This window comes from Oreochromis aureus, linkage group 17 (assembly GCF_013358895.1).
Source record: "Oreochromis aureus strain Israel breed Guangdong linkage group 17, ZZ_aureus, whole genome shotgun sequence".
NCBI classification, from domain to species: Eukaryota; Metazoa; Chordata; class Actinopteri; order Cichliformes; family Cichlidae; genus Oreochromis; species Oreochromis aureus.
Genome location: NC_052958.1, coordinates 14,521,329 through 14,545,590, shown reverse-complemented (window position 1 = coordinate 14,545,590; position 24,262 = coordinate 14,521,329). Strand labels below are relative to the sequence as shown.

The following is a 24,262-nucleotide window of genomic DNA, read 5'->3' as shown; positions in this document are numbered from 1 at the left end:
AGCTCCTTGTAGTTTTCTTGTTGTCATGTCTGTATTTGTTCACCAGGTGAACCCCTTGGCTCATGTTCACACATCATAAACTAGTTTGAAGCATTTGTGATTAAAGTGGTTAAATTCTGGAAATCATCTTTAGTCAAAACACGGCTAATGCTGTACTGATATAAAGAAAGGCGTTGACAAAATGATTAGCTTAAAGTAAAATCACAGGCCAAAATAAACTGAACAAGTATATCATGAAATAATTAATTAAATATGTAGATAATTATTAAAATAGGGAATAATTAGTTTGTTTAATATGTAAATAATTATTACATATCAATTAATTTCATTTAAAACATTTAAGAGATTGTCTATTTTTATTTCAAATTTTATTTAATTAATGACGCATTTAATTAACTATTTAATAATATATTTAATCCATTTTGTCACTCGTGGCCCTCCATAGAGCTCATCTTTAATATCCTGCTAAATTATGTGCTGTGGGGAAAAATTTCGACTGGATAGCGTTTATTTTATTTTATTTTATTTTATTTTATTTTATTTTATTTTATTTTATTTTTATTTGTGTCGCGCTTTTTAGAGGGGAAACGGTGACACCCATGCCCTCTCTGAGATTGCTGAGATTTTTAACAAATTATTTACGGTTACGCAGCACTGCAATGCGTCATGACGTGAGAGGCAACGTCACGCACAACTGCAGCCGAACCAAACAGGAAGTAGTGCGAGAGCGACTGCTGAAAATGTTTACGTTCAGTTTAACGTTCGTACGACAGTAAGTGGTAATTTAGCGGCTTAATTATGGTTTCATACTTTCACCTGACTTTAAGATGAGCGATTTGCTGATGTTGGTGTCTCCTATAGAGCCTGCGTGTCCTGTCAGGTGTTGCAGCATGCTGTGTGGCTACATGTGTGCCTGTGCGGCTGACTTTGAGCAATAGGAGACTTAGGCACCTTTAACGTTTGTGCTCTGTTTTAGGTGTTTTTGAGGAGATGTTTATATGAGTCATTTAACTCGGATTTATTGTTCTGTTTCTACACAGTGGGGAAACGCAGTACAACAGGGAAAAGCTGCTGCAAGGTGATTCCCGTTATAGCAACAGATGTAATCACGTGTTTATCTTTCACATCTAACTGCACCTGTGTGTTTGGACTGTCTGTACTTTGTGATCTCAGGTCAAGGTGTGGACACGCTGCTGTCAGAGACAGGTGTGCAGCAGGCTGAGGCAGCAGGACAATACCTCAAAGACATTGTGTTTACCAAAGTGTTTGTCAGTAACCTGCAACGAGCTGTACAGGTGAGGCACTCCGGTGCACTTTTTGGGGCACCATGGGAGGAAAAATGACTGTGACAGAGGTGGCACATATCTTGCTGTAGAGATGACATCAATGAAAAATAGTCCAACACTGTAGCTCCTTTTACTGATCTATTTACCATTAACTTATAATCCACTTTGATCATTTTAACATGGCTCACAGAATTTATTTACAGCACTTTTTAAAATATAAGCCTATATTCTTTATGCAAAGAATCAAATGGATAAGAAGCAGATTTTATTACAGCAGCTTTGCTTAGCTTTTATTAAGGTTGCCAAACAGATATATCCAGGTCAGTTCACACACTTACAAACCTTATTAGGCAAATTTTACTATTTCACTACAGCACCTGCTTTCCTGCCACCTGCACTGTACTTTAAAATATTGCTGCTAGAATTATTGCAAAGCAAACAGTCCCACAGCATAGTGATATGCTGTGTTGGTTGTACTGGCGCATTATGGCCAAAAATCTCCACATTGGTGTCATCTTTGGTTTGTTCCGATGTAACTTTTTAGAGAGGCGCCTTTCCCCTCACAGCCCTTCCAAACAAGCCATACTTGTTCAGTCTTTTTTCAATTTACCATCATGAACTTTAACCTTTAACATGCTAAGTGAGGCCCGTAGAGTCATAGATGTAGCTCCTGTTTTTTTTTGGGGGGGGGGGGTTGCAGTTTCTCTGAGCATTGCATGGTCTGATTTTGGGGTGACTTTGCTGGGACGTCCACTCCTGGGAAGATTATCGCCGGACCAGGAACCTGCCAAAACTTCTACTTTTGTACAGGAGAAGCATAGAATCATATAAGCTGGCTTCTACTTACCATGTTAGTTCCTGTGGGACCAGTAAGGTTGTTTTTAGGGTGTATTGTCTTTCTTATGACTGCAACTGGCACTGCTCAAGATTCAGGAGACGCCAATGGACGGGTTTCTTGACACAGGCAGCTATTCACGTTCCCAAATAACTGGGATCTTTTGCAGGTTCTAAGTCCTACTGTGAAAATGAACCATTGTCTCCATAATGCTTGTCAGCAGACGCAAGCACGAAGTGCTCTGAAATCTCCTGGTAGACGCTGCATTGACTTTGGATTTGATAAAACGCAGCGGACCAACCACCACTAAGAAAAGCAGGTGCCATGTAAACCCAAATCATCACAAAGTTCAGAAACTTCACACCGGACTTCAAAAACCTTTGATTCTGAGCCTCTACTCTCTTCCTCCAGACTCTAGGATCCTGATTTCCAAATGAAATTAATACATTTACTCAACGTTCATAAAGGTTCCCGTTATCTTTCTTCTTAGCTCAACTAAGACTCCAATGATGTCATATCTGGTTCAGGAGTGCTTGATATTAGGACTGCGACAGTTGCAGCTCCTATCCTGAAAACATCTGTGTGCTTGCTCTCAATGCTTTGACACTAGCCTCAGTCCACTTCTCGTGAAGTCCATAAATGGATGTTTTCTTGACAATCCACTCATGAATATAGTCTTGTAGTCTGTTGCTTTTGTACCTTTTCCTACCACGCTTTTCTCCTCCAGTCAACTTCACATAAACATGCTTCAGTACAGCACTCTGATCAGACAGCAGTGACCTCCATGTGGAGGCTGTCATAGGTTATCATCTGGCCAACTGCCACTTCAGCGGTTTTCCTCACAGTTAAAGTAACTACAAAGCTGTAATAACTGATGTGAACAGTTACATGACTGAGTGATGCCGCACGTACTTCCCATCAGGCTCAAATGTTTAACTAATGAAATGTCATCTGGTTATGGAGAAATACAACACAGGATCCGTAGAAATGGCTATGCTGAGATTCATGTCTTTTTCATTAACAGTGTATGAGTGACTGATTGCGTTTCCTTCTTCAGACAGCAGAGATAATTCTGAGGAACAACACTCATTGCTCTGGCATGGAAATGGTTTTGGAGCCGCTACTCAGAGAGCGAGTAAGATCTGTTTACATTCTGCTGCTTCTACATGTTAAAGTGTTACACATAGCTGTACGGGAGCTCTAAACTGGGGCTTTATGTGTTGGCACAGGGTTTTGGTGTCGCTGAAGGGCGTCACAAAGAGTATTTGAAGAACATGGCGAATGCTGCAGGCCAGTCGTGCCGTGACTACACACCACCGGGAGGAGAGACTTTAGATCAGGTTAGTCCAAACAGCTGGCCTAAAGAGCATTACTTGTACAACAGTGCCATGCAGTGGTCATTTTAGGACATTGTAGGTTAAGTAATCCCTTCTGTTTCCAAACTGATGTTTTATAAAGCTTCTTCTTGAGACCAGGGTAATGTAGAAAAGAATGGAGAAAGACCATTTTGACATTCAGAATTTCCATTTAACTACCTTTATTTAAGCCTCAGTGTTGTGGGTGTTGGGTCAGAGGCTATACTGGGACTCTTACTGGGGTATAAAAGGGACCAGTGTTAAGCAACATCTGTGGTTTTTCTATTGCTGTGTCTTCCTTCACTCAAATTCACACACTACCCTAATTCACTTTTTTGGGGCGGTTATTTTATACCTTTGTTAGTTTAAGTGCTCACAGGATGGGAGGGTAGAGAGTTTAATGAACATCCCTCACTCAACTTAAACTAGTGGACACTTAAATTTTCTCCTACACTTTAAAGGTAAACTTATCAACACACAAATTTATCCTCTAATTTCTCTCAAAGTTTCCCTTTTTTGAGGTTTAAAAGATTTCTTGAGCAATCAGTTCTTATTCATATTAAAATGAATAAAATAAGTGAAATGCTTGTATTTTCTCTGAGGAGCAGTCTAGAGCTTTTCAGGGGCTGTTTTCATACATTAGCCTAAAATTTATAGAGGACCAAAATGGCAACATCAATGGTAATAGTAAAGAAACTGAGTTAGTAATAACGGTGTTACTATGTTTTTTTTGTTCTATTTATCTACCTTTGTCTTAATTCCCTCATTTATTTACTTTTTATTTAATTGTCCAGTTATTATTATTTATTATTGTTGTTATTATTGTTATTATCATTATTATTATTATTATTATTCTGTTATTTTTAGCTCATCCAATTGCAGAACTGATGAGCTTATCCCACATCTGTGATGTGGAATCACCTAATTGATCTTCAGCAAAACTGTCCATAAGGTCGAGGTCACATTTGTTGTGGTGCTGTGAATGTGGTGGATGCATTTATTTCTGTTTCTTCATTCTCACAGAGTTGTTTATTTTCTCCTTCTATTCTTATGCGTTTCTGCTTCAGCATGAAAATGAGGGAGGCGTCATTTCAACTATATAATGGGTCAAGTTTTGGACTTCTGTTTGAGCGTGGCCAGATTTATAGGGAATGGCTGAACAAGAAATAAATATGTTTGAGGGCAGAATAGAAAAGATGAATGAATGAATTCATCAAAAAGAACCCTGAGTTGTTCATGCTTTATATTGAGTTGAATTTAAGAACTTCCACAAACAAAGTTGGACTCTTTGCTTTTTTTCTTTTAGATTGATCGATAAATCAGTAGATAAATATATTAGATTTCTGCGTAAACTCAGACTTTTGGTTGGATAAATCAAAGTCTGACTTTTTAAATCAAAGATGGAAAAAAAAAAAAAGCAAATCTCTCCAGTGGAAATGCTTCAGTGAACAAATTTTTTTTTGGCCTTTTGCTTGAAGGTTTTATTTTTTTAATCTAGTATTCACAGCAGCTCTGATGTTTTAATATACAGTACGTACGAGGACTGAAAACTACATGGAAAAACGAATGGCTCTCTGAGCTTCCCTGTCATGTTGCTTTCAGGTGAAGCTGCGATTCAAAAAATTCCTCAAAGCTCTTTTCAAACAAATGCTGGATGAGCACCTCTCATCAGGACCAGCTGCCTCTTCAGGAGCTTCAGCATCTGGAGATGTCGCTCAGGGGACCGCGGCCGTTGCCTCCGACATCCCTCCCCGCTGCTCAGCTGATGACGGCCTTCAGGGCGTGCTTGTCCACACTCTGGTGGTGAGCCATGGCGCTTACATTCGTGTAGCCATCTGGCACCTTGTGGAGGACTTAAATTGCGCTCTACCTGCAGGGGCGAAGATGCAGCAGGTGTTTTCACCCTGTCCAAACACGGGCATCAGCCGCTTCATTCTCACTCTGAGTGAGTCTGAGTCTGGGCCGGTGCTCTCTGCTGCTCGCTGTGTTTTTACCAACAGGAAGGACCACCTGGAGAACCTCACAGATGGTCAATAGCACAAAAGAAAATAAAGGGGTAGATGTTTTCTGCTTGTGTGTATATGTACACACTATGTGATGGATGATGGAACTATTATAAGCACTAATAGCACAGGTAACTGAAGGCTACGTTGCACAGGGTAATTCATGTTTTCTCAGTCGCTGTGTTTCACTGTGGCTCAACGTTCAGACTCAGTGTACAGTTCTTTTTCATCATGAAACCATTTCTGTCCAGCTGTAGGCCAGTAAGGTAACCTTTCATATTTAAATTGTTTAAAAACTGGTCATTAAATTGCCTCTTTTATCGTGTTACACCAAAGTTTGAAGTATTTAATGTATAATGGCATTTCCTGTGTTGCAGTTATGCTGCTGCTCATTTTATTGTGTGCAATATGTTGTGAGAGCACTGATACTTTGAGTTTGTGTTTAACATTTTATACAATCACAAGTAAACAGGGAAAAAAAACAAGTTGCACAAATCACAGAATGCTGTGAAATTACTTGCAAGACATTTGTGGATGTATTGTGTTTTTTTTTTTTTTTTTTCTGGGTGCTACATATTCATAAGATCTGTTTATGTTGTTTGACCTTGTTTTATCTCCAATAAATGACTGATGCAGCTCATGATGACCTCACTCAATAAACAAACCATGGTCTGATTTATTCCCAATAGTTGTGTATAACTGAAAAACTGTTGAAAACCAATTTAACACACAGGCGTGTGTTATGTATAGAGCAGAAGAGCATCTCTTAATGGGCTACAGCAGTAGAAGACCACACTCCAGTTCAGAACAGGATACTGAGGCTACGATTTTCACAGTTCACCAAAATGAGACCAGAGAAGATTGGAAAAGTATCGTCTGGTCTGATGAGTCAATTTCTGCCGCCACATTCAGATGGTGGGATCAGAATTTGATGAGAATGGCATGAAAGCATGAACCCATCTTGGCTTCTATCAACAATTCAGGCTGATGTAGGGTTAATAGTCACCCTACATGAGAATTGTTGCTGATCCTCCGTTTATGAACACGGCATCTACTGATGGCTGCTTCCAGCAGGAAAACGTAGGATGTCACAAAGGTCAAATCATCTCAAACTGGTTTCTTGAACAAGGCAATGAGTTCACTGAACTGAAATGATCTCCATGTATTTGTAAAATGGGACTGAAATGGTTCCCACAAAGGTTAAAGGTTATTTTACTAAAAGACTGAACCTCAATACAAAATAGAGATGCATACTGTTCTTTAGTGTTTTAGATTTCCGCTTTTCTTAATTCTGAGGGAAAGGTAAAGGAAGCACGGATACATTTAACCATGTTTAGAGATATGACTCAATCCAATGCTAATGCTAAAATCCAGTGCTAGTGCACTGGATTTTATAATGTTAGAATAATAAATAAGGGGGGGGGGGGTATGTTTTTGGGAAACGTATCATATTTGAGATCAGACACAAACGGCTGCTGTTGTTGTTTGCATTGAAGGATTTGTTGGCATTACTGGTGCTACTTCCTCTGCAAAGGTTACGGTGCTAAGTCAGCATTTTCAATTTCTTTTGAATCCATGTTGGATGTCTTTAAGTGCTGATGGGAGAGTTTTGCTGCTTCCACCTATATTTAATATCCTGTTGTGAGTCTCTCGATAGATCAAAGTAACAGATATACTTAAAAAAAAACAACAACTTGCAAACTCTGACAGGGCGTCATGGATACCACTCTCATGCAGTTTCAGTTTATTCACAAATCAATTAAAATGCAAATTCCAACATAATGATATATAAAATAGGTATTTGTGAAATGGAACTCCCCAAAAACTGTTCATGTCTTATAAAAAGTAGTCCAAATGTCAGATTACACACCAAATACAACATGCACATTCTTAACATATGTGATCATACTAACCTAAATCACTACAGGGATCCTAACATATAAATTACATCCAATCTATAGTATGAATCTCATATAGAGAGCTATTGCATTTTTTTAAAAGCTCTTTGCCAGTCAGCGTTCAAAATCAAACATAATTTAGTAGCCACTGTTGGATTAAAGTCTGTGTGAAGGAAGAAAAAGACACGTTTAAAGTGCTTTGAAGCTCCTCCCAAAATTGTGGACCTCTTGAGGTCACACTAACACATGTACATTTAAGCTTTCTTTCCCCTGAGAAGTTTTTTTTTCTTGGTAGAGCTCACAAAGTCTTATGTTGAGTCTAAATACTACAAGCATCATGAAAAATGTCACATTCAGTTACCTTCAGAAGTTTGAAAAGACGATCTATAATCTCTCAAGATATGTGGGATAAGCACTGTACCATCTAACATTGCTATACCTTAAGTGAGGCATAAACAAAGACCGGTCGATGGTCAGTAGTGCTTCACATGAAAGAAAAGGGACTAGTTTTATAAATAAAATTAACATATTTGGATAATTTCTTTTTGATTAGATCATCAGTCTTACATATTACATTTGCAGCTTTATTTCAAAGATTATAAAAGAGTTAAACTGTTGTTTGCTGTTATCTAAAGTTCATGAACTTGTGCTGAAAGCCTGCAGATTGTATGAAAAATACGTGTATGGGTTGGTTTATGTACCAATGACTGAGATTGATGTATTTCTGAAAATCTGAGAGTGTCTTTAGAATGATACGACTTGGCCTTTGTGCATAAACCTGCTTGTGCATTTCCAAATTTACTTTTACAGTAAAACATTAACCGATTTAACAAAAAGAGAGCGCACAAAAACAACTCACAAACACAGAAAGTATTTTCTTTTATTACTTTATTTTGTCCCAAATTCAAGCAACACTCCATCCAAAACCCCAGCTCATACATTCAAAGACAAAGCAAGTTTCCCTTTATGTACATTTGAACTGTCTTACAAATAAATAACAACGAAGGAATGGATTTAAATAAATAAATACTCTTTGGGACTGTTTTTTGTGTTTGCTGGTGGCGCCCAGCACCTGTAAAAGTCACATAACTGGAGTTAGGAGTTGATATCTGTAAAGGTTATTTACCCTGTACATATATTCCTTCAAGTCATGTATTAGAGACTGGTGGAGGATACACAAATGAGTGATGGCAGTGAAAAGTTGTGGGATTTCCCTGTTTGGTTTCAGTTTAAGAAGTTAAAAACCACACAGGACTTTCAAATATTTACTCTTAACCTACCAAATAAAAACCTTATAGTATGTTCATCATATATATTGTTTTCTTTTTGTTTTAAACCATTAAATGATGCCTTCAGTATTCCAGATGCAGGCAAGTTGAGGCAAGTTGAGCTTCTGTCATGGGAAAAACATCAGTGTCACTTTTGAAATGTGGGTTTCTCAGACCAGCAGTAAAAACCTCAATGAGAAGAAACCACAAAACCACACGTGTACACTGATTTGGGGTAATTAATTTGAATGGCTCTGGTGATTTTGTGAGAGCAACCAAATAATATTCACAAAGAAATCCCGATCAATGCTCAGTGTGAGAGCATGCCAGCTGGAACATTTGGACACCTAAGATATTATTTTAAAAGTCGTGAATACAGGTTAAAACACACGTCCCTCGACTTAAAATCTATATTTACAACTGCGTGAAAACTAAATTAAAAGGAAAGAGAAGGCTGCAGGCGCAGGTGAGTTTAAAGACAATATAAATTGTGCAAAAAGAGTTGCAAGTCAAGTTTGTACATTCAGTGTATAAACACACTGCCTTGCTGAATGATTCGTGACTAAAAAGGTTTTTAAGTCAGTGTGAAAAAGAGGGAACAACCTTATTGTTCTGCTTTCATTTTTCCACGAAGTCTCATGTTAATATTTTCTCTCTTGTATGATCTAAACTAAAATTTTAAACTATAGACTCACGTAGACTAATTGAAGGCTACCGTGGTCTTTCTCAGCCCACTGTCCCGGTGCTCCGGGGGCTGGCCGGGTTGGAGAAGTGCACGTTCCAGGGGTCGTGGCTGGATGGAGCCGCGAGTTTCTCCCGGGACAAGTTGCGTCCGTCGTCCCCGACCTCTGTTTCTATTTCCGTCTCCATTTCCACCTCCCTTTCCTCCAGCTCCTCCGGCACGGCCCGGGAGTCCGAACCCTCTTCTGTCTGCCCCCGGTTTCTCTTCTCCCTGTGCAGCAGGAGGCGCTCCAGTGGTACGGTGTTTTTCCTGGGCAAGAAGAGGGAGGTCTGCGGCAGGTTCTGGCCCACCGAGTACACCTGTCGGGAGCCCTCCAGGTTGAACAAGATGCCTGTCCGGCTGGAGTAGTACACGTCCCGGTTGTTCTCCAGGAGCTTGTGGTTGAACAGACAGTCATCCCGAAGGCAGACAGGCTGGAAAAGAGAGAGGTGAGAGGGGCATGAAACATACGGAAATAAACAACCAAATCTTTGTTTGATGCATGCCCTGAAACAAATACTGTTTGTTTAAAAATAAATAAATAAACAAATTAAAAATTGAAAACCCACATTTAGAAATAAATTGGATAGCAATCTAGTTTTTGCGCATGGAAAAGAAAAGTGTTTTGCGAGATTATTTCATATAAAATACACGAAAAACAAATTACACAAACACAAAAAACTGTCACATTAATTACTTCATAGCTCAGAGAAATACAAATAACTCGCTGGTCTGTCAAAGAAACGTTGAAAAAGAAATATGGTCTAATCTGCAATATTTTGTGCAGAAAAAAGGTCACTGAAGGTTTGAGGTCTGAGTTTATTTAGGCCGATGAATTAATATTCAAATTTATTTTAGACACACTTGTTTGTAAAAACTAAGTGGCACAAGGTGCCGACGACAAGGTGTCGATTAAATCAGAAATAAACACTGACTGAATTCAAATTAATTATTTGCTTACAGAGCTGAACGGGTTGCCCTCCAGGTCCATGCATAGGTAACGGCTGCTTTTGACGCCGAGGATGGCGACGCGATCTCTTGCTTCAGATTTCAGTAGAATCACACCTGCAGGAGGAGAAAGGAATAATAATCATACGAGAATACAGACTTTCATTATACTACAGCATAAATATTAGAGTTATCTTACTATAGGTGCTCCTGGACGTAGTTTTGCGCACACTCCCATCTAATCTGATCTCCAAGTAGAAGTTATTGAGGTCTGTGGATGTCTGCAGGTGGACGTATCTCCTTGGGTTCCCCCAGTTGGATCCAGCCAGAGGTGATGGGTTTGGGACCGTATCCCCGAGAGGAAATCCCTGCAAGACAGCGAGAAAGAGCGCCAGCACGGTGTCTCTCATCCCCATTCGCCTGTTGACGTCCATTCTGGTTCAAACTTCGAGCTCCTGGAAGTTTTCAGATGCTCTGTTGTCGCAAAGTTTGGAGAGAGTTCCTATTTAAAGCCCCCCGAGCGCCACTCCTGCTCACATCCTTTGGGTAAAAAAAAAAAAGCAACTCGCCCCCAAAGCAGATGTGCGGGTTTGCTGCCGCGGAAGGGCCACTTCCACCTCTGTCTGTTTACACCGATGCTGCTGGTCAAACAACAGAACTCTTATTTTTGGTTAGTCTTGACTCATCCACCTTAAATTAGGCCTGTTACCAAATAATTCCTGCTTTAGTTTGGTGTAAACTGTAAATTAAAAGAAAAAAAAAACGGTTACGGAACTTACATTTTATTTTTAATCAAACCGGACACGGGTCATAGTATCATTTAGCTGATTATAATTAAGACGTACATTTTAAATTAAATAACTTTTTATATATTTAACAGATTCGGTTAACCACGGTGGACTAGACTTATGTGCTGGTTCAGTTTGCCTTTGCGCACCTGCAGAGCTCAACAGTCCCTGTGTTTGACCAGCAGAGGGAGACACTTCCATATATAGAGCAGAGAAATGGAAGCCTGATGGCAAGACTGTGACAGAATAGTTTCCCCGGAACATCACATTTTAAAGTAAACTCACGCTCCAGTTTTGTGAAAATCAGTACAATTAAGTGCAGCCAAATAGTTAAAAAATTAACAGAAATGTTAAATACCAGTGGTGGAAAGTGAGTTTAGTTATTCTGCACTGCCAACAAGCCTTTAGATTTAACATATGACCTTCAGAGGAGGCATGACCCCTACACTTGGACCTGCTGTACTGAATTACTACACTCAGACGTCTATGTTTGTCTGGGGTTGAAAAGTGTATTAAAGTTGGACTGCCTCAAATATGCATTGTTTCCAATGGCCAGCAGGGGGCGACTCTTTAGACTGCAAAAAGGTTATGTGGAAGTCATCTAGAAAATACTGCTCACTTGCATGAAAGAGGATTAGCGCATTTTTATAGTAGTATTTTTAATTAACATTTTGTGATTATTATAAAAAAGTACGAATTCTGGAAGAAATTGTGACAACTAATTCTGACAACAATAAAGTCTGAATTCTGATTAAATCAGAATACTGAGGGAAAAAGTCAATGCGAAAATATTTTTTCCCTCATAACCAGTAAAAAAGTCAGAATTGTAGGAAAAAAATATTCATCAACACGCCCCCTGGTCAGGTCAAGTCATTATATATATATATTTCACTTCTGTTCACTTCACTTTTAAGTTTTGTTTTGCTGAATTCACTATAATGGTTTTTTTTATGGTCCAACTTAGAGTCACAAAGGAGGATTAGGGAGAGTTTGCTCTACCTTGTGAAAAGTGAGCAGTGACAATTGATTTTCTTAGTCAGATTCACCTCCAGTTTGTCAGGTAAAGGAGTTTAAAGAGATAAAGAGTTTAACCAGTGATACACAAAGAATCACACCTTTTCAGGCAGTTTAAAAAAACCCCAAACAAACTTTTATTGGTATCTCAGGAATACAGTAGACTGCTGTGCACAGCACATACGTACAAAAATAAAAGGAAAAAACTTTAATATCCTTACTTAGCATTGTCTGTTTCAGAAACAAATAACTGAAGTTTGTTTCTTTTAATTTACAGTCATCAGCAAACCAAAACTAAGGCAGAAGGTGAGGTATATGAGAACAGAGGAGAGGAATAGAGAAGGATTTAAAAACAAAACAGAAAAACAGAGAAAAAGCACACACCCTTAATCAGATTCAGAGCTCAGGCATGCTAAAGTACGTTAATCATTATTTAAAAAAAAAAAAGAAATTCCTCACCTTGACTTAATTAAATTTGACCTATGATAAGAAAATGGAAGAAAAGAAAACAGATAAATCTGGATACATTTCTTTTTTCTTTTTTTTTTGGTCAAAGCTGATAGGTGAGCGTTTTGTTTTAGACACAATCTTTCCCTCTTTTAGAGATTGTTTTTCATGACCGATATTGTTTGAAAAGTCGCTTCCTTACACTTGTTTCTAATCAAGATGTCCTTGATAAGGGGCTGCCAGAGACATCGGACATCTTGATTAGGAGGCTGGGTGAGAGAAGGGCTCTTTGCTTTCATGTCTTGCTAAGCTGAAAATACAGATTCACAATGGTTTACTCCCGAGGAGATCAGTGATATGACACGCAGCCTCATCAATGACAACAATGAGCCTTTTTTTTGTTTGTTTTGCTGACATTTTGAGCTACATTTGCTTTGCAGTATATAGCCTTGGCATTTGCAAAAAATGCCCTCAGAGCAGAAACAAGCCATTTAAGATTGGAGAAGAACACTGTTATGATTCAATGAGCAGCGTGTGATATTGTGGCGTGATCAAAGGTTGGGGTGCAGATGGAGCTCAGCAGCAGCAGCAGCAACAGCAGCAGAGGGCACGCCCTGAGGATGGCTGGGGAGCTGTCCTAAAGGACTGGAGTGCAGCAGGAGAGGTGAGGTGAGGCTTTGCGTGACTCTGCTCCCCACACACTGCATTAACTCTGCAGATGTCCCCTCCACAGAAATATCCCTACATGACTATTTAGAAAGGGGAGTTGACAGCAAGTTGCAGGGCTGTTTTTTAAAGAGGTGGGGCTCTAGTTTCATAGGATGTAGTGCTGTTTCAGAAAATACTGCAGGTAAAAGGAACTATTAGAAATATGTTTTTGAGGCCTTAAGACAGTCCGACCCATATAGAAGACCACCCTGGTCATTGGGGTCGGGGTCCGTAACTCTGACCTTGAACTAAAAAAGGCTGAAAGGAGAGGAGGAAGCTCCTGGGTTACAGCTGGAATCCCAAGGTCTCTTGCTACAGCAAGTAAGCTGTGGGGTGAGGGACAGGCAGAGGTGGGAGGGTGGGATAGAGCTCAGGTATGTGGAAAGCTGCCTGTCATCCTGGCAGATCCACATTCCTGCAGCGGGTTTGAAGAACAACAAAGACAGCAGGCCAGCTCCGTCACATACGTCTTTCCTGGATTTAAATAGTCCTGTTTCCTCTGTCACGGGCACAGACGAAGGCAGATGATGAAGCATTCGTCAGTTCTGTTTTTTTAAAGTAAACAGCTGCAGAAAGTACAGGGGTGAACGTACTTGGGAAAACTCTCAGGAATTCTCAGAATGAGGCAAGAGAAACATCTTTGGAATATATAACAAGATATTTGCACACACTAACAGTGGGTCTGCAAAGCTTAATACACCTCTAATAAACTTTCCTTATTAAATAATAATTTTTTGACTAGCTCAGCCATTCAGCTGTAGCAAACTAAGCTCAAAGTCAACAGAAATACAGATGCAGAGTTAAGAAATCTAAGAATGTGGATCCAGTCCTCGAGCTGAACCGCACTTTAGTCCTTAAAGTCATGCATAATTGCATTTCAAAACATTTACCTCCAACACCTCACTGCCACTGCAGTGCTGCTGCTGCAGAAAGCAGATTCAAGCAGGGGAAATGCCCCAGGGCATGCACATCCTCCACCAAACTCACTGATGTGAGGAAAAAAACCAAATGTGGAAGCAAAGAGAACATTGAGGCACCATCATCGATGGTCGACTGTGCAGCCTGAACTCTTAATGCCTCTTTCAGGCAACTGTAACAAAGCAGCATTGTATGTTTTTTTTGTTTGTTTTTAAAAAAAGAAGAAAGAAAAAAAGCTCCTGAATTCTTCTTCTTTTACATTTGCCAACTATTTACAAAGTTTTTTTTCATTGGTTTCATGGACAGTAGACATCATTTTCAATAGCAGCTATATCTTTGCCATTCAGAAAAAAAAATAAAAATAAATAAAAACCGCATCCCAGTTTACCGTGGGAGCTCTGTCCAAGACTATGTGCTGTAACATTTCTACTGTGCGCTCTATCTGCTCAAATAAAAATTTTCTCCATGCTGGGATAAATACATATTCCACCCTGTTTATATTCCGGCAATCCCACAAAGTCAAGCTCGTGGCCTTGTGCCAGTCTACATGGCTGACGGCTCTCTGGTCTCAACCACAGATTGTTTATTACTTAATCGATCTAATTACAGAAAAGAAAATAAACCAGAGATAGTCAACCCCCTCCCCCTCCCCCTCCCCCTTCTGAGGCCCTGTTCGGTGTGTCAGCCCTATTTCTGACTCCAGCGGGTGTCTCTTACATGCAACTTTAAGGGGGCCACGAGTGGGAACACCAAGGCACCTTTAAATCGTGCAGCAAAGGTAGTGAATTTAAGCCCCCCACTGCCAGCTATCGATAATCAAGCGCTTAAAGGTTTGCAGAAAAAATAAATAACAAACTTAGCAGATATTTGAGCAGAACTCCATGCATCCCTTAATCGAGTAAAGTGGTTCTTTGAGGTAATAAAAAGTATTCATTTCACTCTCCAAAAGCACAGAATACAGCTCATCCTCCATCTCAACAAAAAACAAAAGGAAGTGACATTTAGTTTAGTTGCAGCAAGCACCAAGGTAAAGTGGGACAGGCAAAGTCTTCAACTCTCCCCTGTCCATAAAAACAATAAGCAGCACAGTATGGCATACATATACAAAGATAACTATCCAAATATACATATATATATATATCAGAATAAATATTTGTTTTTTCTTTTGCAGTCCATGGGTGTGTATATCATTACTATGCATTTCTATATTACCTGGAGGAACATCCACATGTGCAAATTGTTAAGTTATTGCCAGTTTCTCTCATAGTCGTGGGAGGAAATGTGTGACAGTCATGGCGGTGGTGGCCTTGTTGCCTCTCTTTACACGGCCATGCTTGCTGAGGGCGATGTAGAAGCCCTTGTAAACAAAAGACTCATAGGCATTGTAGTTGTTGGGCAGCAAAGTCTCCTTGAACTTGCACTCGTCCTTGAAGACTCTCTAGAAAAAGAGAGAAGGACAGAGGAGTGGGGGCAGGGTGGGGGTGAGGGGTGTCAGTAAATCACGACAGACGCAGTACGAACATCACAACATATGCATGGTTTCCACGTGACCTCTGCTTTGGAAAACAGCCTGCCTTAGACAGCATGCTTTGAGGGAAACAGGAGGAGCAGGCATGCTGTTGCAAAAGAAATGCCCTTTTCAAATGCAGACACCGGCCTCCTGCTTTTACTGCTGAACTCATAAAAAAAGTCTCCCGACTGGGTTCACATCCTAACACTAATCAAAAGGAGAAGTGAACGAGCTGCAATCAAAGGCTGAATAACACAGGAACAGATTACAGTGTTTACTAGGACACATTGTATTAGCATAAAAAACCCTCCTTTACTACAAGTGCAGATCTGTTGTACATATATATATATATATATATATATGTAGAAATACTCTGTTACATGTAAATATCCTGCTTGGTTAAAGAATTAACATTAAGACACAGTCAAAGTACGACAAGTAGAAGCAGTGGTGCTAATTCTGACTGTCTTTACTTTTGTACCTTTCAGCAACTAGTAGTTAGAAGCTGTCATACCATGGAGCAAAAAAGACTACTACAATATTTTTACTGGCTTTGACAATTACAGACATGTTTTTCTATATTATTAATTTATTTTAAATTAACAGAAGAAACCAAACTTCTCAAAAACCTTGAATACGGACTTAACAATCTAAACAGGGCAAAATTATGTCCACAAGTGATAAGTTTGATTTTCATATTCAGCCCAAAGCCCAACACAGCAAATTGTAAATTAAAATCTATCATTTCCATTTTCACTGTGAGATACACGCCAGTCTGAGCTTGCAGAGTCATTGCAGATACACACTATTAGGCTTCAGCACTAAGTCGTAAAGTTGGATGGGACTCAGATTTATAAAATGCCCATGTTTCAAGGATTTTTATGAGACATAAACAGCTGAGAACAATATTGTAGAATCAGATTTTAGTGTAAGAAGAGAGACCTGCTGTGATATTTGACATCAACTGTAGCTAAAAATACAGAAATTACACACACACAGACACACACACACACACACACACACACACACACACACACACACACACACACACACACACACACACACACACACACACACACACACACACACACACACACACACTTGCCTTTTATTTGGCATCTAAGGCATTAAACAGCATGTCATAACTGACCTACTTTTACAGACTGGCTAAAATTCCCCTGTCATGATTTCACTGAAGATCATTTGATTGTGCATAGCAGTTTCAGGAGAAATGAGAAAGAGACTCTTTTACACGTGGAATGTAACTAAGTACATTTACTCAAGTATTGCACTGGGGTACTGGGGCACTTTAAATGGAAATAATGCACCTTTAGCTCTAGCTGCTTTGCAGATTAAGCTGAAATATTATCACTGAGTGGGCCGTTCTGCTGCACAACAACTTCATAAATCACTGTTTCCGACAACAGTTACTTTTACTGAAATACAACTGTGAGTGTGGCATTTTTACTTGTAATGGAGTACTTTTACGTGGCACCACTGCTTCTTTTACTTGAGAACAGGATACTTAAACCACCGACAGATTCTGACACAGCAAAAGATTTGAACATTGAAGCTTTCTTGGACCCTGCTGGGAAGCCCCCCTATCATCACGGCATATTAATAACACAACAGCGCTCATAAAGTCGTGGATGCAGCAGCTATATGAACTCGTCTTACACTGAACAGGATATGTGTGTATGTGTGCGTGTGACAACGAGAGAGAGAGAGAAAAAAAGGGGGGTGGGGGTGAGCCTCTGAAGTTGCGCACAAACGTACCGTTCCGTATAACCTTCCCCTGCTGTTCATTGCGACAAACAGCCCACTCCTCACTCCGAATAGGCTGATCACTCCTCGGTCCACGGTGGAGATCTCTATCAGACCTGAACGAAACATACTGTTAGGGAAGCAAAGACACAAGTCACACTGCGACTGGGGATAAAGTCGAGTAACTGGCCTATGCAGCAGGGATGGGTGTAACCTTGCAGGTGCATTGCGACTGGATGATGCTCTCCCTGCTCAATTAGCCCTGTGCAGTTATCAGCTATTTGCATGTTCGACTCTGCAAGTGTAGTCGAGAGCGTGCTGAGAGGGACGGGAGGGTGCCCTGCTGTAGGGGACGGAGGGTAAAAATAAGTTAGCGTCTAAACTGGCTCAAGCATTCATGTCATGTTTTTGGTTTGGGAGGATATTTCGCACTGCACGGATGCAAAGCTCAGTACACTGGTTTTGCTTTCGGGAACTTTCAACCATGCCGACACGTCTTATTAAATATCATGCAGGATAAGTGAGCGGCTCTAACTTTTACACAGCCCTGCGCATACTGTTACACTCTTTTTCTGGGTCCAGTGCTTTGCCGGATGCAACTCACTGTATTGGTTCTCATTGTGTTCACCGCTTATCCTGCCATCCGGGAGCACCTGCAGGTGAAACCCAATGCCCACGTTGCAGTACAGTCGTCGCACTCTTTTGATGCCCTGCAAATAGTCACTCTCCCAGTTCAGCTCCGATTTCCCCCCAGTTATACCCAAGTAGGAGCGGGAGAAGAGGGTCTCCCACTTCTTTTCCAGTAAAGTCGCATTAGTCCTACTCGGAATCGGATAAGATGAAACGATTCCCCAGAGAGAAGTCCACAGTACAATAACTGCCGGTAGCGTCCAGTGCGTCCTGGCCCCGCTGGACATACTGTAATGGCACCTTTGCGCAATGGCCATCCAGTTTACCTTTGGGGCACGTGGTCAAAGTTACCTGCCCTAAAAATGCAACTCTTCTTGATTTCTGTCCTTTGGCATGGTGGTGGTAAAGGCTTATTTTGGGATCAAGGTAGATCAAGGCCCCATAGCCCGAGATCTGAGCAGGAGGATTGGGACAGAGCGCGTCGGAGCTTGAATTGGTGCCGGTGGCGATGATCATCTTTCGCCGCTCCGCGCCTCTGATCAGGCAACGCTGGCCGTGGAGGGGGACACCACTCACCGCAAAACCAGCTCACCTTGCCCCCAACTCTCACATCCTAAAATGACATCACTGTGACTTCACCGCTGCACCCCCCCCATCAAAAAGTAGGAGATGGGAGGAGGAGGAGAGTTACAGGACTCTGGCAGGAGCGGCAGCTCTGATAGGAGTAATGGGGGGTGCTGCACCTTCAAATCAGCGTCAAATAAGCGAGACAGATTGAGAAGAAGAGCATCCTGTGGTGCATTTCAAAATAATAATTAAAAAAACTTCCCTGCATCAGCTTCTCTCCCAGACTTGGTTAAAAAAGCTGCACAGTTATATGCTGTGGCCTTTACAAAAACGCAGTCTAGATGAAAACACACGGATTTTTATTACTAAAGTCAAACTTTGAGAAACTAAAATTATTACCAGTTATCACTAAAATGAGTTTAATAATGAATCGCAGCGAAAATACAAGGTCACAAGAACAGGGGTGGATTCGCCATGTTTGTCATCATCTCGTCTTTATTGTCTTTAAGGTGATAGACGCTTAATAAAAGGCAAATAAAAACACAATCAATGCATTAATTTTGAGTTTATGCATTTAGGGATTATGAATGAAAAAGACATTTTTCCTTTAAATTGTCACCCATAAAACAATGGAGTTGAAAGAAATATGTGAACAGAGATGTTCAGTGTTACTTCTGTTTTTGGATGACTTTGGATATGATTTCAAACACAATTGTACTTAAAAGTTCAGTGATTGAGTTTTTAAATGCATGAAGACAACTTTGATTTATAAATTGATCATTTTTCAACTAACTGAATACTTGTTTACATAAGGAATCACCAGAAAATGGTAAATAAATAAATAAAAAACATTTCCTAGAACTTGTTTGACATTAAAAAACAAAACAAAAACATGCTTTAACTGCAGCAAGCACAAACACTTATGATAGTGTAAATGTTATTAGCGGTTATTTTGTGTTTAGATTTTTTGCTTGATGTGGATCTCTAATGTAGTTTCCTGTTTGTGTGGCCCTTTACTGTGCAATGCAAGGATTATGGGCATTGTTGCAATAGTAATCCTGAGTGATTCTGGCTATTGTATTGAAGACATACTTTTATAGTAATAAACTACTTATAGTACTTAAAGTAGGAATACTAAAATTGAAGAACAATGGCAACCAAACAGCTGACAGTATTATACTGTAAAAATTATACTCTATATAGCCGAGAAATGTAATGTTTTTAGACATACGGTTGTTGTAGATTACAGTAGGTACACTGTAAAATAACAATTTAATAGTTGTAAATGTAGATGACAGTGCTTACTGTACAGTACAACATCCCCCCAAAAAAAAAAAAAAAGTTTATATGGAAAATTACAGTAGGATCTTCAAATGTATAACAGCATACATATAGATGACAGTATTATACTTCAAAATTTATATGTCCTATAGCAGGGAAATGTAATACTTTTTACAGTCGAATACTACTGTTGTACTTTACACGAGGAGTTATAATAGTATAATGGGAAACATACATGTGGCCATATTACAGTGTAAATGCAGGACATTACTATTTGTTTTTACATAAAAAAAACTGTTCTACATTACAGTATAAAATTAAAACAGTTAATAGTTAAATGCTGGCAAAATCATTTAAGTATTTTTTAATAGTTTCCAAGCTGTGACATTGTCTGATTTTATTTTGAAGGCAAGCTAACCTATTTTTCAGTCTTCCTCTAAATAATGGGGCTGACTTGACCCGGCTCTTGCTCACATGGGAGACCTGTGGGAGGGGAGGGTGTGTGTGTGTGTGAGTGTGTTTGACTTTCATTGGCTTTAAGCAACCATGGGATGGATGGATGGATACTGTGTCCAGGGCCCAAATCGGGACGGTGGTCATATGTCCTGGCAGCCTGCTGCCTTATTTAGAAGGAAGGTGTAAAAACAGTCCCAGCCAGTCACAGCAGAGCAAATGGCAATCATGTCTGACACTTCCTTAGCTGTTTGTCCAGGAAGTTTACACAACCAAATATTCTGCCTGGTCAGATTGCGCGTTATTATTGTAAGTAACACACCCTGCAACTAACATAAAAATATAACTGGCATATATCAAATACTTGGCATTGTTTTGGGTAACCCATTAAATTCAGACCCAGAAATAAAGTTGTACTGCTGATGGAAATTATTAGGCAAAAATAATCATTTTACTTTAGATAAATATCCACATTTTGCTCTATCATCATTTAAAAGACTTCATTTCAACAAACTGACATGGTTTGTTCAATGGAAACTATTTTAGCAATGAAATAATTCTTATTTTCTGCTTCTTAGCAGTAAATAAAATCATTCTAGTGAATGATTTAGAGCATACTATAACGCCATTCTAAGCATTTACAACATTTACTACAATTTCCCTTGTGGGCGAATGTATATAATAAAAAAACAAACACTGTCCCCGGATTATTCACAGTCAATAAAAAGGTTTATATCTGTGCACAACTACCTTTGATTTGATTAAATGTTGGTTATAACACTGTGAAAATAAAAATAATTCTGAGTGCACTGGGTTCACCCCCTCCACCCCCCTTTACATCCATGTTTGCATCCTGCTCTGCAGGGTGCTGGTAGGAGATGAAGGCTCAGGGGAATTCCCAGATTGCCACAGACCTCTGAGGCCCCGAGGTGCTATCTGCTGCCAGGGAGCCTCAGACCCACCTTAGCAACTGTGGAGGCCTCAGTGCAGATAAACAGCACTACCAAGAGAAGCCACGATGGAAAAAAAAGACAACAAATAAACAAACCGTTTTAATTTAGATTCTAAACTGGGAGGATACATTCGAAAATGGCCCACAGCCGAGCTGCATTTAGACATACCGACACACTTAAAAACACAATCAACGCTAAGCAGGAAATGCATGTATGTTATGAACACAACAGCATAAAAATAGTCTACACTGTCATAGTTTAAAGATCCAAACATGCAATATCATGTAGTCAAAGCAGGTGCTGGGAGAAATTTTCTGTGGAGCTCTAGAAATACATTTACTTTTGGTACTAGTTAAACCAGCTTATCGATCACCTGGGAGGCAGTGAAAAGAACTTCTGTCTCTGTCTGTAGCTGTTCTTCTTCAATGGTTGCATGAGTTGCACAGTGTGAATCTTTACAGACTCTAAAAGGCAAGAACTGGGTGCACAAGTTTGACTTTATTTAGGATTGTCTCTAATCCACAAAGGGGCAAAAGTAAACATACAGGCTCAAATATATACACGAACCCCAAGTAATATTTGGTCAACTGTGCCTTAGCAAGTTGCACCTTGACCACCAACAAGCTTCTGGGATAATTCTGGATATTTAACCACTCTTGGCAGAATTGATAGAGTTCATTTAAGCATAGTCCTGAAATTTCTAGTTGGTTGTAAGTGAAAGATTTGGGAAGGCCATTCCAGAAGCTGTTATCCTGCTTCACCCATTTCAAAACCAGTTTTGATGGTGATGTTTGGGATCATTGCCTTGTTGGAACACACAACTTTGTCCAGGTTTCAATCATCTAGCAGTCTATTTAAGCTGAAGTTGAAGAATTTGGAGGTAGTCCTCCTCTGCCATTATTCCATTCACTTTGCGCAATGTACCAGTACCACTGTCAACAAAACAGCCCCAGAGCATGATACCACCACCACCATGCTTGACAGCTAGTACAGTGTTCTTAGGCTTGAAAGTCTCTGTTTTACTCCTCTAAATATTCCCTTTGTCACTGTTGTCAAATAACTCAATCTCTGTCTCATGTGGCCATAAAACTTTGGTCAAGCATTCAGCTTGTCCATGTGGACAGCTGCAAATGTCTGTCAGGCTTGAAGGTGTTGCTTTTGGACCAGGGGCTTCTTTCTTCATTCTCAGTCGATAGAGATGTAAAACTCTTTTCTGTGGACAGTAATGTTCCAGCAGTTTCTAATTCATGGCAGGCTTGAGCCTTTGTGGTTCCTAGGTTGTTCCGGAACATCCTAAAAAATCTCCTCCAATCAGGCGGTGACAGTTTGGGCCTTCTTCCAAAGAAGACCCAAAGTGGTGATGCATCTGAATAACAGTACTCAGATGCATTTGTTTGAACTGATGATCTTGGAATCTACAGATATTTAGAAATGTGTATTTAATGAATTAAATTAAATGCATTTAATATTTATTTAGGCCAATCATGATCAATAACTAGAAGTCAGTGGGCCTCGGCCTTGTCAAGTCAAAAAACGCTTATTAAAAGCGTTAAGAGCACATATGTGTATATTTGACCTTATATTTACACTTTTGACCCTGTGTGAATTAGAAAAAACATATATTGAAATTTGTGCACCCAAATCTTATTTTTAAAGTGATTAAAGATGCTTGCATGTGTGAATTGTTTCATCACAGAATAAGAACAGTTCAAAGAAATCTTTGAAAGCCCCAAATTATCATGATCATGGTAATTCTAGGGAGCAATAAAAACACAATCATATTATAAGAAGAAAATAACAAGAAACTGCACTTGAAAATATCCTGGAGCGTTTTTGGATATACTTAATTCGCTGAAAAAATTAGAGCTGTGGGCAGAAAATTTGGAACTGGGATAACCTTCCATGAAAACTCCCTTGATGAATTGAAGTAAAGCAGAGAACTAGGAATTTTTAGTCCCAGTGGGACAGAAATACTGAACCAGGCTGAATAACAAATTAATGAGAGAGGCTCTTGATTTGCTTTGTAAGCACATGACTATGCAAACCAAGGCAACCAATACCCTGAATAGACAAAACTATTGACAGTGTGGAACTTTAATCAATGGAGAGTGGCCACCTTTAATGAGACGGTGCTGAGCTCCTGAGATTAATTCAGCTAATGCTGTTAAACTGGTGTGACGCTGAGCCTGCTCTTTAGTGAAGACACCTCTCTGAAATCCTGAAAACTTACGAGCAGATGCAGTTTTGAGCAAACTATGCTTCATACCACGTTTTTGCACAGCAGAAGATTACAACAGACAGAGTGGGTAAGGGTAGTAAACATAGTTTAATCCTACCTACTTCACAGTCATTTAACATTAAAATATCTTTAAGTGTAGAGAAAAAAATTGACATTTTTATTAAGAAAAGTAGCTGATTATCATCTTTAAAAAGCACTTATTCATCAATAATGTAAAGTCATGCTGCAGCGATTTGTTATTGAAGTTTTGGGCCGCTAAAACGAAAAAATGACATCAAGCCTGTGTAAGACGAGTGACACGTGCAGCAGCCTTAATTTCCTATAATGCATACACACCGATTACTTTTGTTCATGCTGTCTTTAAGATTATTCTTCTTAAGTTTGGGAAACTACCTCCAGGGCCATAAAAGACATGAAGATGCCACTGTTGTTACAAGCATGTTGTCTACTATGTTGGCTGGCTAGTGAGAGAGTTGAAGAATACTCACCAAACTGTGGGGCAACAGTAAGACAGAAACTTGCACACATAATGGAGCAAATTGATTTCTCCTTGTAGACTCGGCTTGACTGAATAAATTAGAGCTGAAGTAGATGACAAAGAAACTGGAGACTCAAACAAGAGAAAGTATCTGCATTTTACCGTCATCATGTCAGCTGTCTTTTCTGCAATTATAGG

At 39.7% G+C, this 24,262-nt stretch overlaps 3 protein-coding genes across 4 annotated transcripts; 1 reads left to right on the top strand and 2 right to left on the bottom strand.

Annotated features, from left to right (window-relative positions):
- The first annotated feature begins 657 nt into the window (after nucleotides 1-657).
- Nucleotides 658-6,130, top strand: tigarb (TP53 induced glycolysis regulatory phosphatase b). 2 transcript variants are annotated; one of them, XM_031758384.2, is made up of 6 exons: nucleotides 658-772; nucleotides 1,041-1,078; nucleotides 1,174-1,295; nucleotides 3,179-3,256; nucleotides 3,351-3,461; nucleotides 5,079-6,130. In XM_031758384.2, the coding sequence occupies exons 1-6, from the start codon at nucleotides 660-662 to the stop codon at nucleotides 5,511-5,513; spliced, it is 897 nt and encodes a 298-aa protein (XP_031614244.2). In that variant the 5' UTR covers nucleotides 658-659; the 3' UTR covers nucleotides 5,514-6,130. The 2 variants fall into 2 exon arrangements, with proteins under 2 accessions (XP_031614244.2, XP_039457108.1); XM_039601174.1 differs by lacking the exon at nucleotides 658-772 and adding an exon at nucleotides 790-880.
- A 2,974-nt stretch (nucleotides 6,131-9,104) lies between these two features.
- Nucleotides 9,105-11,008, bottom strand: fgf23 (fibroblast growth factor 23). Its single transcript, XM_031758395.2, has 3 exons — nucleotides 10,514-11,008; nucleotides 10,328-10,431; nucleotides 9,105-9,800 (listed from the first exon to the last, which is right to left on the bottom strand). Exons 1-3 carry the CDS (start codon nucleotides 10,746-10,748, stop codon nucleotides 9,372-9,374), a joined length of 768 nt encoding a protein of 255 aa, XP_031614255.1. The 5' UTR covers nucleotides 10,749-11,008; the 3' UTR covers nucleotides 9,105-9,371.
- Nucleotides 11,009-14,866: 3,858 nt separating this feature from the next.
- Nucleotides 14,867-18,717, bottom strand: fgf6b (fibroblast growth factor 6b). The gene is made up of 3 exons (XM_031758442.2): nucleotides 18,068-18,717; nucleotides 17,476-17,579; nucleotides 14,867-15,627 (listed from the first exon to the last, which is right to left on the bottom strand). The coding sequence occupies exons 1-3, from the start codon at nucleotides 18,408-18,410 to the stop codon at nucleotides 15,451-15,453; spliced, it is 624 nt and encodes a 207-aa protein (XP_031614302.1). The 5' UTR covers nucleotides 18,411-18,717; the 3' UTR covers nucleotides 14,867-15,450.
- Nucleotides 18,718-24,262: the final 5,545 nt, after the last annotated feature.

Bases quoted from the DNA above. Each gene is read 5' to 3' on its own strand.
- tigarb (XM_031758384.2), top strand. From the start codon at position 660: ATGCGTCATGACGTGAGAGGCAACGTCACGCACAACTGCAGCCGAACC. The intron at 1,079-1,173 runs GTGATTCCCGTT...TTGTGATCTCAG, and splicing joins CAGGGAAAAGCTGCTGCAAG to GTCAAGGTGTGGACACGCTG. The intron at 3,257-3,350 runs GTAAGATCTGTT...GTGTTGGCACAG, and splicing joins AGCCGCTACTCAGAGAGCGA to GGTTTTGGTGTCGCTGAAGG.
- fgf23 (XM_031758395.2), bottom strand. From the start codon at position 10,748: ATGGACGTCAACAGGCGAATGGGGATGAGAGACACCGTGCTGGCGCTC. The intron at 10,432-10,513 runs GTAAGATAACTC...CTCCTCCTGCAG, and splicing joins TACGTCCAGGAGCACCTATA to GTGTGATTCTACTGAAATCT. The intron at 9,801-10,327 runs GTAAGCAAATAA...TCTCTTTTCCAG, and splicing joins AGGGCAACCCGTTCAGCTCT to CCTGTCTGCCTTCGGGATGA.
- fgf6b (XM_031758442.2), bottom strand. From the start codon at position 18,410: ATGGCCATTGCGCAAAGGTGCCATTACAGTATGTCCAGCGGGGCCAGG. The intron at 17,580-18,067 runs GTGAGTTGCATC...TGTTTCGTTCAG, and splicing joins ACACAATGAGAACCAATACA to GTCTGATAGAGATCTCCACC. The intron at 15,628-17,475 runs GTACGTTTGTGC...CTCTTTTTCTAG, and splicing joins GGGGAAGGTTATACGGAACG to AGAGTCTTCAAGGACGAGTG.